The sequence below is a fragment of the Phragmites australis genome, chromosome 8 (assembly GCF_958298935.1).
Source record: "Phragmites australis chromosome 8, lpPhrAust1.1, whole genome shotgun sequence".
NCBI classification, from domain to species: Eukaryota; Viridiplantae; Streptophyta; class Magnoliopsida; order Poales; family Poaceae; genus Phragmites; species Phragmites australis.
This window is the reverse complement of record NC_084928.1, coordinates 6,637,055-6,650,645: the sequence shown is the minus strand read 5'-3', so window position 1 is coordinate 6,650,645 and position 13,591 is coordinate 6,637,055. Positions and strand designations below refer to the sequence as shown.

The following is a 13,591-nucleotide window of genomic DNA, read 5'->3' as shown; positions in this document are numbered from 1 at the left end:
GTCTCACAGCCTATTAGTTTTTCAATGCATCTTATGTATGCAGTGTTACTGGGACACATGTGCGGGAGTCGGAGTCCAACATAGGTGCGGGTGTCCAACTCGGCAAACTCGAGAATATATGATTCAAGGATTCTTCTAATATATATTATTATTTTTAAATTTTTATGTTTTAAACCCAAGTATATACATAAAAGATATGTATGACATAGAGATCTAACTCTTCTTTAATAAATTAGAAGGAAAAATAAAATCATAGTTCTAATTTACAATCAATACACTAGATTAGGCTAAAAAGAAAATAAAAAAAATAAACGTAAAATGGGCCGTCATTTACTCATTTTGTTGGCCCATCCCCGTCCAGCCGGCCCGGCAGCCGCACACCCTAACTCATCCAGCCGGCTCGCCAGCCGCACACATCACGCACTCATCTCCCACCACCCCCCCCCCTCCCGAGTCCTCTCCGTCGCCGTCGCCGCCGCCGCCGCCGCTTCCTCTCCCCCGCCGCCGCCTCCTCCTCCTTTCCTCGCCAGCCGTCGTCTCCTCTTCTCCCCGCGGCTTGGATCTGGGCGGCGGCCGGTGAAAGGAGATGGCCGCCGGTGCGCGAAGACGTGCTGCAGGTCCGTCTCCTCCTCCTCTTCTCCCCTGCATTGGACACTTCTAAACGCATCCGACGCGGCAAACAAATTTTTGGACGCGCGTGTCCCTGTAAAACTGTTAATGTATGTTGCAGAACATAGCTAGGAATGCTATTGTAGTATGTGCATGACCAATCAACAATCATAGTGCTTGTTTTTATCCAGTTCATGTCTCTCATAAGCTCTTTTACTTCCAAATTTCTGTAGAAGATGGCAACGACGACAGCTGCAACAATGAACTGGTAATGTGCTCTCATATACTTTGAAACAATTGGGACTTTGCAGGATGGTTGAATCTTAGTCACAATGTTGATTTCTTCGATGTACAGAATAATTATGACCCCCGGTGTGGCATGAGCAAAGAGGAGTTCGAATGGAGATGCGCTCAGCAGAAAAGGGTATACCAGCGTATGCCCCATGCGCTTCATAAGTTGAGGATCCAGTCGGAGAGGATGCGTCACCACTTCCTCAATGACCCTGATGCCCTTAAAAAGTGGGATGAATACGCGAATGATGTCCATAGAACAATTGCGGATAACCTCCAATACTCCCTCTCTTCACCTTTATACCCCCCGGTTAGTCTGCTGATCCCCTTTGCAACGTTTTGACTCCCCGCTTCTCTTAAATTATGTGCACATTTGTTGTTTAGTTCTTCTGATGCATAACATTGCTTGCTTACACCTTCATAATAGATGCAAATTATTAGCAAGAAACGTATACACTCAAGTAGGTTTATTTTAAAATTAAGCCCTAAGAGTAGATATCAGAACAGCTACCTTTACAGTTTTTTATATCAGAACAGCTTGCAAGTTATGCAAAACCCATCAATTGAGCTTCAGATCACATTTTTTGTGATACAAAATTGGCCTGCCCTATGTTATGAAGGGTTCTTGCCTTCTTTCCCATTGCCAGGGGCATACTATGTTTAGAATCATATCAACTAAATTTACCCAAAGACGTGTTTAATGATCCTTGACCAGTATGGGTGCACACCACCAAGGGACAGCCAGGCCGCAGTGGCTTGCTTGAGGACAAAAGAGGGACTAGAGATAAGGGATGATCTCTTTTCTTTCTTTGCTTGCCTTGAGTGAGCCATCAGAATGCTCTCCTGTAGGGCTCCTAACATTCCCACCGAACAATCTAACTTAAGGATAAGATATGCCTAACAATGAGATCTTATCTGCTGATTAAAATGAACAGCAAAAACTAATGAATAATAACTAAGGCTGCTGCCTGCAAGGCCTGATTAGACAGCCAGCGTGGTGTGCACCTTCTCCTGTACACACCAGTCAACTACAAGATTGGGGCCCACAACCCTTACAATGGAAGTGCACTGATCTAACAAGAAATAGCGTCTTTCTAGCTATAATCAAATTCATTACTAAACTGACTTAGGGCATGTTTTGAGAAAATTTAGAATTAAGTAAAAGTAGCCTGTGAGAAAAGGTGGTGGAAAGGAGCCTGAGCCTGTTATTGTTGTTAGTCCATCAGGGTGCTTGTCCTCCATTTGGAGGGACTTGGCATCTCATTTTAAGCTAGAATTAATATAAACATTCTTTCCAGTGATTGATTTTCCTTTAACAAATCAAATTAAATGTCATAAAGTGAAAGTATATATAGTTGTTTCTTATTGTATGGTATCAACTAAACGATGCCCTGTGTATGTTTGTACTTCTTTTTATATTCAATTCGTCACAATAACTGGAACTTATGTGCATCCCTATTATTTTTCTTATCTTGGATACTCCCTTCACCATTAAAAGTGTGTGCGGTGCTCTAGTAAAGACAAACTCAGCACTGGCCTAGTTTCCTCTTATCATATGTGTATATTTTTATTCAACTTGGAGTTGGTGTCTTTCACTTGTGTTTGCCTTTGGACCTGTTTTATTTTGCGCTGAAAAGATTTTGATGTTGGTGTTTTTGTTTCAGGACTCTGTTGTTTACAGGCATATAATGAAGAGCAATGCCCGTTCTAAGACCTCTGTTGGCATGCTATCCGAGGGAATGGAGAAGTTGAGACAAACTGTAAGGAACAGTAGTGTAGTCGTAGCTGGGGCAATAATGACACTTAGTGTTGCTGCTGGACTTGCAGTTGATCAGTGGAAGAAACAGCACACCAAGGAAACCTAGTATTGGTTGATATTGTCATGTGTCAGCTGGTTTTGGTGGGTTTGCCTAGGTTTGTTGCATCCATCTAAAGACCTAAGCGAAATCTAGCATTGGTGGTTTCTCAGCTACTTGTTAACTATAAATACATTTTGAACATAAAAGGCCATCCGGTGTTCAATGGTGCGATCTGCTGCCTGATGTACATAAAAAGAGTTGCGTATGTGAATGTTATTTGTAACATCCCAAAATTTGGAAATCAAATAAAATTTGTTAAATATCCTGATTATGATTTCAGGACTATTCCCTGAATATTCTAGGCCCTTTCTGAAAATTGGAATTTTGGAAAGTACATCCATGGATTTACTGCGTGCAAATGGTAAGAGATAAAATCACTAAATTGAATAGTAGGTTCCCGAGACCAACTAATATATGTGTTACAATCCCCATAATTGTTGAACCACGGGATCAAACTCATTTGAATTTCTGGAATTTAATTATATATTTATATTGCAAAACAATTAGAAAATCAACTGCACACCCGTAGCCTGTTTGCCCCCAGCTCTTTTCCCGAATTTTTTATTTTTACTTTTAATATTTGCAAAAATACAGACTTATTTCAAAATATTGTATACCTACGTTACCGTCGCTTGTCGCCCTTCCAACAGATGATACCTTTAAAAAATATGTTGCACTTCCAACGAACGACAGCTTAAAAAATTTAAAAAAACATTACATTTCATTTGCTTTCAAAATTCAAAACACTATCGAAATAGTCATAAAAAATTCTAAAAAATATTATAAAGGATGCTATAATCTATCTCAAAAAATTTTATCTCAAACAATTATTTTTACAATGATAAACAAAAAAGATAAATTTTATTATACACAGTCAATTAGATCGTAGTATTCTCTCTAACATATATTTTTTTAGAATTTTTTATGACTATTTTGAATTTTAAGAGCAATAGAACGTAATGTTTTTTTAAAAGTGTTAGTAGTTGGATGGACAACATATTGTTGTCACCCATTCGATAGGTTACAGTAACCTAAATATATAATATTTTAAAATAAACATAGATTTTTGTAAATATTAAAAAATAAAAATAAAAAATTCCTCTTTTCTCTTCCTTCTCCCCTTGTTTCTGCACCCACTCTAGCGTGCTCCAGCCCAAGAGCGCCTGATGTTTCCCTCCAAAAATTTTTATTTATACTTTTTTCAATATTTACAAAACTACACGTCCATTTCAAAAAATAGCATATCTAAAATATTGTCGCCCATTGAAATAACGACAGCAAGATGTCACCCATCCAACAGGCGGCACCTTGTAGGCCCCACGTGAAAATGATTGGGAATTAAATTTGGAGGCTGACGTGGCTGCCACGCCAAGGTGTCACCCAACCAACTAGCGACACTGCCCGTTGTAAGGGCGGCAGGAGCGTCTATGCAACAGCGGGCCCATTGGAAAAGGTGTTGCCCGTTGAACGAGCGATACCTTTTCCTATATAAAGCGTCGCGTGCCAGGGGGTTTACCTTTTGTTGCTCCTGCGTCCAAAAGACATAAGAGAGATGAGAGTAGAGAGGAGGAGAGGAAAGGAGAGGGGAGGGGAGGAGAGGGGAAAAGGAGGCCAAGCCTTGCTAAAAAAAGGTAAATTTTATCCTTCGATTTTTTTTTACAAACCAATTAGGCTAGCTACTAGATTTAGATTTAAATATATATTAGAATTTAGATCTAGATTTAAACATAGGTTAAAACTTAGTGAAATGTTACCTAGAGGAGGAGGTAAATAGGCGAAATCTAAAAATTTAACAATCTGAATATAGCGGATTAAACAAATGCGGACTCTCCGTAGATTTGTTCGGAACCTCCGCAGATATGCGAAGGTTCTGCAAAAATATGCGGATACTCTAGACTTTCTAGAGAAAACTTAAATTGATGCCTATGCAAAGACAACGAGTATAAAATCCACAAATTCCCAAGCACCAGAGGTTGTTTTTCAACTTGTATATTCAAGTACCTGTAGCTCAAACCTTACAAAGAGATAGGTCGGGTTGAAACCCTAAAAATCAATGGAAACTAGAGACTAGAACAAATCACAATAAATTGATAAATGAGACACAAAGATTTATTCACTAAAGTTCGATCACTCCACTAAGAAGTGTCTATGTCTCCGTTGAGGAGCTCACAAATAGTTGGATCTCTTTCAACCATTTTCTCACCCAAGTGACAAAAAGATCAAGTTAGGGTTACTTACTCAATTGCAGGGGTAATACAAATTTCCCGTGGCTCACCACAAGATTGAGAGCTCGATGGGCGACGTCTAGCCGTCTAGGTGGATGAACCACCAAGAGTAACAAACACGAAATCATCGGCTTGACGAAGAAAACGAGTACTTAAAGGATGGATTTGTATTTCACTAGCACTACTCCTTTCTCTCACTCAATCCTACCAAAGATTTCATCAAGAATCACAAAGGGGATTGGAGAGGGGACCTTTGAATGAACTAGAGCTTCTTGTCTCAGGTTAGGTCGAAAATGAATGCATGGTTATTATTGGATTGAAAAGGTGTGGAGTATAAATACTCCACTCTCAAAAACTAGTTGTTACTCCTAGAACGTGCGGACCCTCCGCAGTTAACCCAAAGTAGCTAAAGTGCGGACTCTCCGCACAGTTATGCGGACCCTCTGCATTTTCTCAGTTCAAAAGAATTAGAGCTAATAAGGGTGCAAGACTTGTGTTCGATGTCTCTCATGGGTTTGTTAGTTCTCTTGAGCATTGTTTCTATGCAAACAAGTAATTTCATATCCCCTTAATAGTACGGTATACTAAACTCAATTTCAAAATGATAAAAGAATTTAAAACTATGAGATCCATGTGCCGCTTTCCTTTTTCCTTTAGGGATCACCATGCGTCGAATTTTTACTTGATGGAATCACACCTGTCCATACTTCATAACCCACATTAGTTCTTTAATTATTTGTCATTATCACCAAAACCCACTTAGAGGCCTAAATGCACTTTCACTTAGATCTAGGTTTAGACATAGTGTAGAATACATATATAGCTTTAGACATAATTTAGCAATTAGATCTAGTATGTAGGCATAGGTTAGCAATTAGATGTACTATTTAGATATAGGTTCAGAATTAGATCTAAAATTTAGACATAGTTTAGCAATGAGATGTAAGTTTAGACATAACTTAGCAAATAGATATAAGATTTAGTGATATTAGATGTAGTGTTGTTAGATCTATTTTTTGCAATGTGGAGTAAATGTTGGACCTTGTTTTTAAGCATTTTTTGCATTGTTAGATGTAGGTTTGCATAGTAGGTTTACATATGTTATTTTTATGTTATGTAGTTGTAAATGTATCGAATATAGTGATCCATACTCGTAATAATGGTAGAGTTTTTTATCGGTCATTGACATGTATGTTGGATAAGTGGTAGTTTAGGATTTTTTTTGGGACAATGACATTTTTTATGGTTTGGAAGGGGTAGTGCTGTCAATGTTTGAGTCAATAGATAAGGGTATATCCAGACTTATGCATAAGAGTGTCGAGCATTTGTACGATTAGTTGATGCGGGGTTTCAAAATAGACCCCGATGCTCAAAAGATAACAATTAGCATTGTGGGCAACTGTAGGATTGATGGTATCACCGGGAAGTGTACCTGCTCAGGGCTACCAGGTTTGGAGAATGTACGTGCAGGATGTAGTGTAAATGGAAGAACAGGGAGGAAGTTGGGGAGATGCAGGGTGGAGGGCATGTGGAGGAGGAGGGGGTGATGAGGTACAGGAAGAAGAGATTGGCGAATCGGATGTTGGGTAGTCATTGGCTGTTCCGATTGAACCCACTGGTGATGCGGACGAGGGGGAACGCATCCCTGGTTTAATTGAACAGATGGAGCGGGATGATCCTGAGGCCAACAAAGCTCTTGAGTATGACATGTTGAATGATGAGAACAATACTCTTGTCCCTGTGGACTGGAACAATCCGAATTTTAACAACCTAGTGGTGAATGAAAGGAATCAGGTGGCGTGGGAGTATACTCAGAATGAGGTGACCGAGGGGGCTAGGTACCCTACCAGTCAGGCCATGAAGGATGTTGTGATTCAATGAGTGACATCGCTTCAACGACAGTTTGTTGTTGTGAAGTCTAGCAGGAAGGAGTATGATGTGAAGTACGTGAAGGGCGTGAAGGATGGTTGCCTGTGGCGGGTGCACGACTTCAAGGGGAAATGCATTGACTACTAGTAAGTGTCGATTGTGGTGGACCATAATTGCACGCTTGATGAGCTTGAGCTGAGCCACAGGAACCTAACATCAGCCTTTGTTACCACTGTCATGTATGCCTAGATTATGAACAACCTGAACTAGGAACCGGGATGCATAATCAATGCAATTGAGGAACAGTACCAGTACACTATCAACTACAACAAAGCTTGGAGGGCGAAGAAGAAGGCAATTGAAATGAGGTCCGGGATCTACGAAGCATCATATGACAATCTACCATGATTCTTCAGACCATTGCTGGAAGGAACCCAGTGACTTATTATGAAATTGATAAGTACCTATTGCTGTCTAAACCTGGAAAGGATGTCCTGAAGCGCAATTTTTTTTGCCTTAGGCACCCATTGCTGGTATCCAAGTTTTTTTTGTTGTTTTTAGGTTACTCTATTGATGTATTTAGTTAGCCTATTTGTAGTACCTTTATTGTAACAGTTATGACTTTATAGTACCTTATTATTCTATGTTATTGCTACTATCTTATTGTCAATGCCATATTATCTTTTATCTATTACATTTTTGTTAGTACTGCTATTCTGACCATAGAGTCATACCCCGAGCATTGCATAAGTAACATAATAAACATGCTCAACTTAAATTACAATGGCATATACGATACATCTAGTGGTGTACCGGAGTTATGCCTAACATATCTTAGGGAATGTAAAATGCCATCGATCGAATGTACGCTATAGAAATTGCAATAGGGACATTTCCCCTCCATCATAACAGTCTTCTAATCGTATGGACTTAGAGTGAACTGCGAGGAACATCCTGACTCTCAATATGCTCCACCACCATATTGCGCTGGCGGCGGCGAAGGAGGAGGAGGAGTCGTTTTGTGGCACGGGCATGGGTACCATGGATTGATGCATACAGTAGGGTCCTTGAGCTGTATGATAGGAGGACTTGGCATATCGTAAATCTTCCGCTACAAGTCAAAAATACGGTCTTGGAGGTGGTGGATGCAATCTTGGATATACTGTAGAACAGGAGGATCGATCCATCTCGTGTACTCTGTTGGACCAAATGTTCTTGAATTATGTCACTGGTTCAATTATGTTTTGGTTTTTGCCACTGCTTTTTGAATATTAGGTTCATGCCACTAGTTCATAAAAATTCTTCGGTTCATGCCACTAGTTGGCGAGTTTGGACCGAAAACTTGTTCGGTTTATACTACTGGTTCAGTCCAACTAGTGGCATGAGCCTAACAAATTTTGAAATCAGTGGCATGAACCAAATAATTACAAAAGCTATGGGAGAAACCAAAACTGCAATCAACACTGCCCTGCATAAACCTAAATTTCTCAAATATTATTTATTGTTGCTTGATGATTTTACTCATTACACCTAGACTTTTTATCTCAAACTCAAATCTAATACTCTTCTTTCCTTAAGAAAATTCATGCATATGTCACTAACCCGTTCCACAACTCAATGTAGAATATACAGTGCAATAACAGATGCGAGTTTGACAACCATGCCACCCAAGACTTCCTGCTTGCCCACGGTATCCACCTTCATCTCTCGTACCCTCACACCTCTCAACAAAATGGAAAAGTCGATTGTATCATCCACACCACCAATGACATCCTACGCTCCCTCCTTTTTCAGGCCTCTCTCCCACCCACCTACTGGGTCGAGGCTCTCCACACTACCACCTACCTTATAAATCATCATCCCACAAAAACTATCCACTCATCAACACCATATTAGGCTTTGTATGGTGATCTTTTCAAATATGATCATCTCAAAGTCTTTGGCTTTTGTTGCTACCCCAACCTCTTTGACACCATGACACAAGCTTGCTCCTCGCTCCACTAAATGTGTCTTTCTTGACTACCCAAAATATTAGAAGGGTTACCACTACTTAAACCTTGCCACTCATTGCATCATAATATCCCGACACGTGATTTTTGACAAAGCAACTTTTCTCTTTGCTTCACGCACGTCAGTTCCACCCAGTGTGTATTCTATCTTTTATACAAATGACTCGCAGGTGCTCCTCATCACGACAGTCATTGGCTCAGTCCTCTTAGTGGCACCATCGCCGATGGTGCCCTCCTCTACAAGTCTACATGCGGCGATGTGCGGTGACAAGGGGTGGCTTTCTAGAATGCCCTGGCGTGGCAGCAGCTAGTGGCATGGGCACCATTGGCGGTGACGCGGCTGCCAGCGTGGTGGATGGCGGTCAAGAGGCGGTCCTCCTCCCCCCCCCCCCCCCGACAATGACCATCCAATGCTCACGCACGACAAATACATCATTCACATGCCCAAGCAAGTCTTCGACCTCAACCCAACCGTCACGATTGTGTCTCCCCTATCGAAGACTTATTGTGACGCTCTCAACGATCCTCACTGGCGTGCCATGATAATCAACGAGTTCTCCACCCTCTCCACCAACAACACTTGGGACCTGGTGGCTCCTCCTCCGTGCGCTAACATCATCTCCAGCAAGTGGATCTTCCACCACAAGTACAACTCCGACAGTATGCTCACCCACTACAAGGCGTGCTGGGTCCTTTGCAGCTTCTCCCAACAGCCCGGCATCAACTACGACAAGAACTTCAACCCCGTTATCAAGCCCACCACCATCCATGCGGTGCCCTCCCTCGCCGTCTGCAACGACTGTCCTATTCACCAACTCAACGTCAAGAATTCCTTCTTGAACGGGAAGCTTGACAAGACAGTCTACTCCCAGCAGTCATCCGGCTTCGTCGACATCAAGAAGCCACACCACGTTTGTCAGCTCAATATTCCCTCTACAACCTCAAGTAAGGCCCCTATGTGTGGTACAGCTGGTTTCAGACCTTTGCTGTCTCTATCAAATTTCATGGCTATAAGAAGTATTCCTCCTTCTTCATCTACAACAACAATGTAGACATCACATACCTGCTGTTATACATCAACTACATACTGCTTACAGCATCCAGCATGGCTCTGCTTCAACGAATAATCACTGTCCTCCGCCACGAGTTCGCGATGACCGACTTGGGCTCCCTCCACTACTTCCTCGATATCTCGGTGTGACGAACCTCCAGTGGTATTCTTCTCTCCCAAGAGAAATACGCCACCGAAGATTTGTGGTAGGCCAACATGTCTATATGTAACCCGTGCATCATGCCCATTGAAGCTCGCTCTAAGCTATCTGCTTCGACAGGCAATCTGGTCTCCAACTCGATGATGTACAGGAGTTTTGCAGGTGCCCTCCAGTACTTCACATTCATCCACCCTGACATCATGCATGTTGTTCAGTAGGTGTGCCTCCAAATGCATGATCCACGTTTGCAACACTTTCAGTTGATCAAGCGTATTCTGAGGTACACCAAAGGCACCCTAGGTCATGGTTTGCAGTTGTCTCGTGGTTCCTCCCACGACCTTGTCACCTACTCCGACACCGACTAGGTCGGCTACCCTGACACTCGCAAGTCTACATTCGACTACTGCATCTTCCTTGGTGACAACTTGATCTCCTGGTCCTCCAAGCGACAACACACTGTCTCCCGCTCCAATGCTGAAGCCGAGTATCGCGAAGTCACCAACGTTGTTGCCAAAGCTTGCTGGTTGCGCTAGTTTCTAGCTAAGCTCCATCGTCTGCTGACAAGGGAAACCATCATCTACTGCGACAACATTAGTGTGGTGTACCTCTACACCAACTCGATCCAATATTAACGGACCAAACATGTGGAGATCGACCTGCATTTTGTTCAGGTTGCTCTAGGGGATGTTCGTGTTCTAAACGTCCCTACGACTCTCCAATACGCGAACATCTTAACCAAGGGTTTGCTAACTACGGTGTTCCAGGATTTTTGGTCTAGTCCCAACATACGTGATGCTCACAGTTGATACCGCGGAGGGTGTTGGAATATCTCTATCTACGCTTGACACCGCAACGATCGAGTCTGGATCTCCGGCTCTTGATCGAGCGTGATTCTGTTGGAGTTCGGTTGCAAAATCTGGCACAATAACAACGGCAACAAAATTCGCTCAATATCAGGCACTATCATGTTGGTGTTGATTCTGATATGATGATGATTCTAACTACCATGTATAGATCAGCACATTGTAATCTAATTAACAATTACCATGTATATCTCTCTGCTGCGTTGTGCTGCCTTGTTTTGTGCTCTGTTGTACTCTATCCAATACAATAGACCTTTCTATTTATAGGGTAGCCACACGCACAAACATGATAGAATCGAACTACAACTCCTGTCGTATTCAATTTGGTCTCTATCCCCTCTAATCACAAGAGGACAAAAAACTTCCGCTAATTAAGCTAATTAGCCAACAACTCTTACGTAATCATGCATGCACATCTCCCATGCATACATGCATATATGTAACCAACTCAGAGTTCGTCTCCGACACTAACTCTTGTCACATGTCTAGCCACCACACGACTCTCTCTTGTCTGCTCTGACTTGAACACAAATTAGTCTTCACGTCCTCTTACGATCAGATCGCCTCCTGCGTTCATCGCAAATCCTTGTCTCTATATGCATTATTTTCTCAGCTCGAATGTCCCGCATGACATCCTCGATCACCACGACCTTAGTTCCTCCTAAACCTAGTCGCCGAACCTCAGTTCCTCCCTAAACTTAGTTCATCAATTCGTCATCGACCACGTTTACCTTCAAGTAACACCTACATGAATCAAACAACAATCGAGTACGAGCACAAATCCTTACTGACTTGACTCAAGGTCACTTCATGCAACACCACGCGAACTCCAAACAAAAACCAACATGCTAACATAAGCATACCCAACTAATGATAACGCATCAAACCAACTATATTATCCAAGCATATCTTAGCAACTCATGAACATCAACCAAATGTCATTATGCTAAATCACTTTGCTCTGCCAATTTCATCAATCAAACTAATTTTTCATCACATGATCTCACAATCTCCCCTTAGATGAAAACATTGGCAACCCTCATGTGAATATTGGCAACTTTTTAACAGACATGATTTGATTTTAAAATCAAACGCAAAATAAAATCAAAAGATCAACAAAAATCCTTTAAAGAAAATCTCCCTTTGAGAAAAACAAGAGTAAAAAAAAACTCCATCTCCCCCTAGCAACTCTCTCAAAAAATGAGCAACTTTCTCTCCCCCTTTGGCAATGATTTCATCAAAAATTCATAAGAGAGAATCAAGTCTTGTTATTTCAATCATTTCAATGAGTATTAGAGTTCATCCACATATATAACAAATATTGGACCAAGCCACACTATCAAGAATAGTTGCACCAAGCCATCTAAACATGTAAAAATATAGTGTGAGCACAACTTATCAAGTATAATTAATGATTTATTTGCAGAGCATGGTCTCCCATCTCAATCACTCGAATTCTCAATTTATATGCTATGAAAAACATGAATATCAAAAGTATGTCATTGTTTTGATTAAAAAGACATATAACAATATGCCAATTTTTATGTCAAAAACTTCTCATATTCTTTTGAAAGGAAATATATGCATCACCAGCCTTATTCTATCCAACAATGACAAGGCTATGTCAAAAAGACAATCATAAGCTTAAGACAATGATTATGGTCATACATAACTTCTTCCAAGTTCATATCAAAGTGCAATAATAAGCAGTCTCGAAAAGAAGAAGTGCGACAGTGCATACTTCCTTGATCTTTTATCTATCAACTATTATTTAGCACTTTTTTATTTATTTGATTCTTTCACATATAGCATTTTTATCAAAGATTAAAGCAATCAAGAGAGTTTAACTATGACAAGATTTAATTTAAGTTGTTATTCGATTTAAAAATTCATGAAAAAAACTACACAGTTACATATGTAGATATGAAAGTGCAAAAACTCCTATGTAGTATAAGCACTAGCTTTAAAAATCATATATGTATCATATATGATGCTCATCATATTTCATTGTTTTTTTATTTTTATAAACTTTGATAAATTCCAAGATATAAGAACTCCCCCGCAAAACAATCCCATGGGATGAATAACACCAAGTTCCCCCCGAAGAAAAGTAAACCGAGAAGAATCCAAAGGTTTTGTGAATATGTCTGCCAATTGGTGTTCAGTATTCCCACGAAGAAGTTCAATGTTTCCTTTTTCAACATTGTCTCTAAGAAAATGAAATCTAATGTCAATATGTTTAGTCCGAGAATGTTGCATAAGATTTTTAGCAATACTTATAGCACTAATGTTATCACAGAAAAGTGAAACACTCTCTAAATTAACCCCATAATATTTAAGTCTAGCAAGTATCTAAAGAATTTATGAACAATAACTAGCAGCAGCTACATATTCAGATTCAGCAGTAGATTGTGCAATAGAGGACTGTTTCCTAGATGACCATGCAACAAGAGAATTACCCAAGAAATGACATGCACCAGATGTACTTTTTCTATCAATTCTACAACCTCCAAAATCAGCATCAGAAAAAAACTCTTAAGCTAATAGATGAAGAAGCAGAAAGCCAAACGCTAAAATCTTGAGTTCCATTAAGATACCTTAGAATCCGTTTGACAGCTTGTCGATGTGAAGCACGTAGAGAAGCTTGAAATCGTG

At 40.6% G+C, this 13,591-nt stretch overlaps 1 protein-coding gene across 1 annotated transcript in view; it reads left to right on the top strand.

Annotated features, from left to right (window-relative positions):
• The first annotated feature begins 426 nt into the window (after nt 1-426).
• LOC133926468 (heat shock 70 kDa protein, mitochondrial-like) overlaps nt 427-13,591 on the top strand; it is a 31,296-nt gene continuing 18,131 nt past the window's right edge. The window contains exon 1 of the mRNA XM_062372424.1: nt 427-617. Coding sequence (XP_062228408.1) covers nt 587-617 — 31 coding nt within the window. The 5' untranslated portion in view covers nt 427-586. The remainder of the gene's footprint in view (nt 618-13,591) is intronic.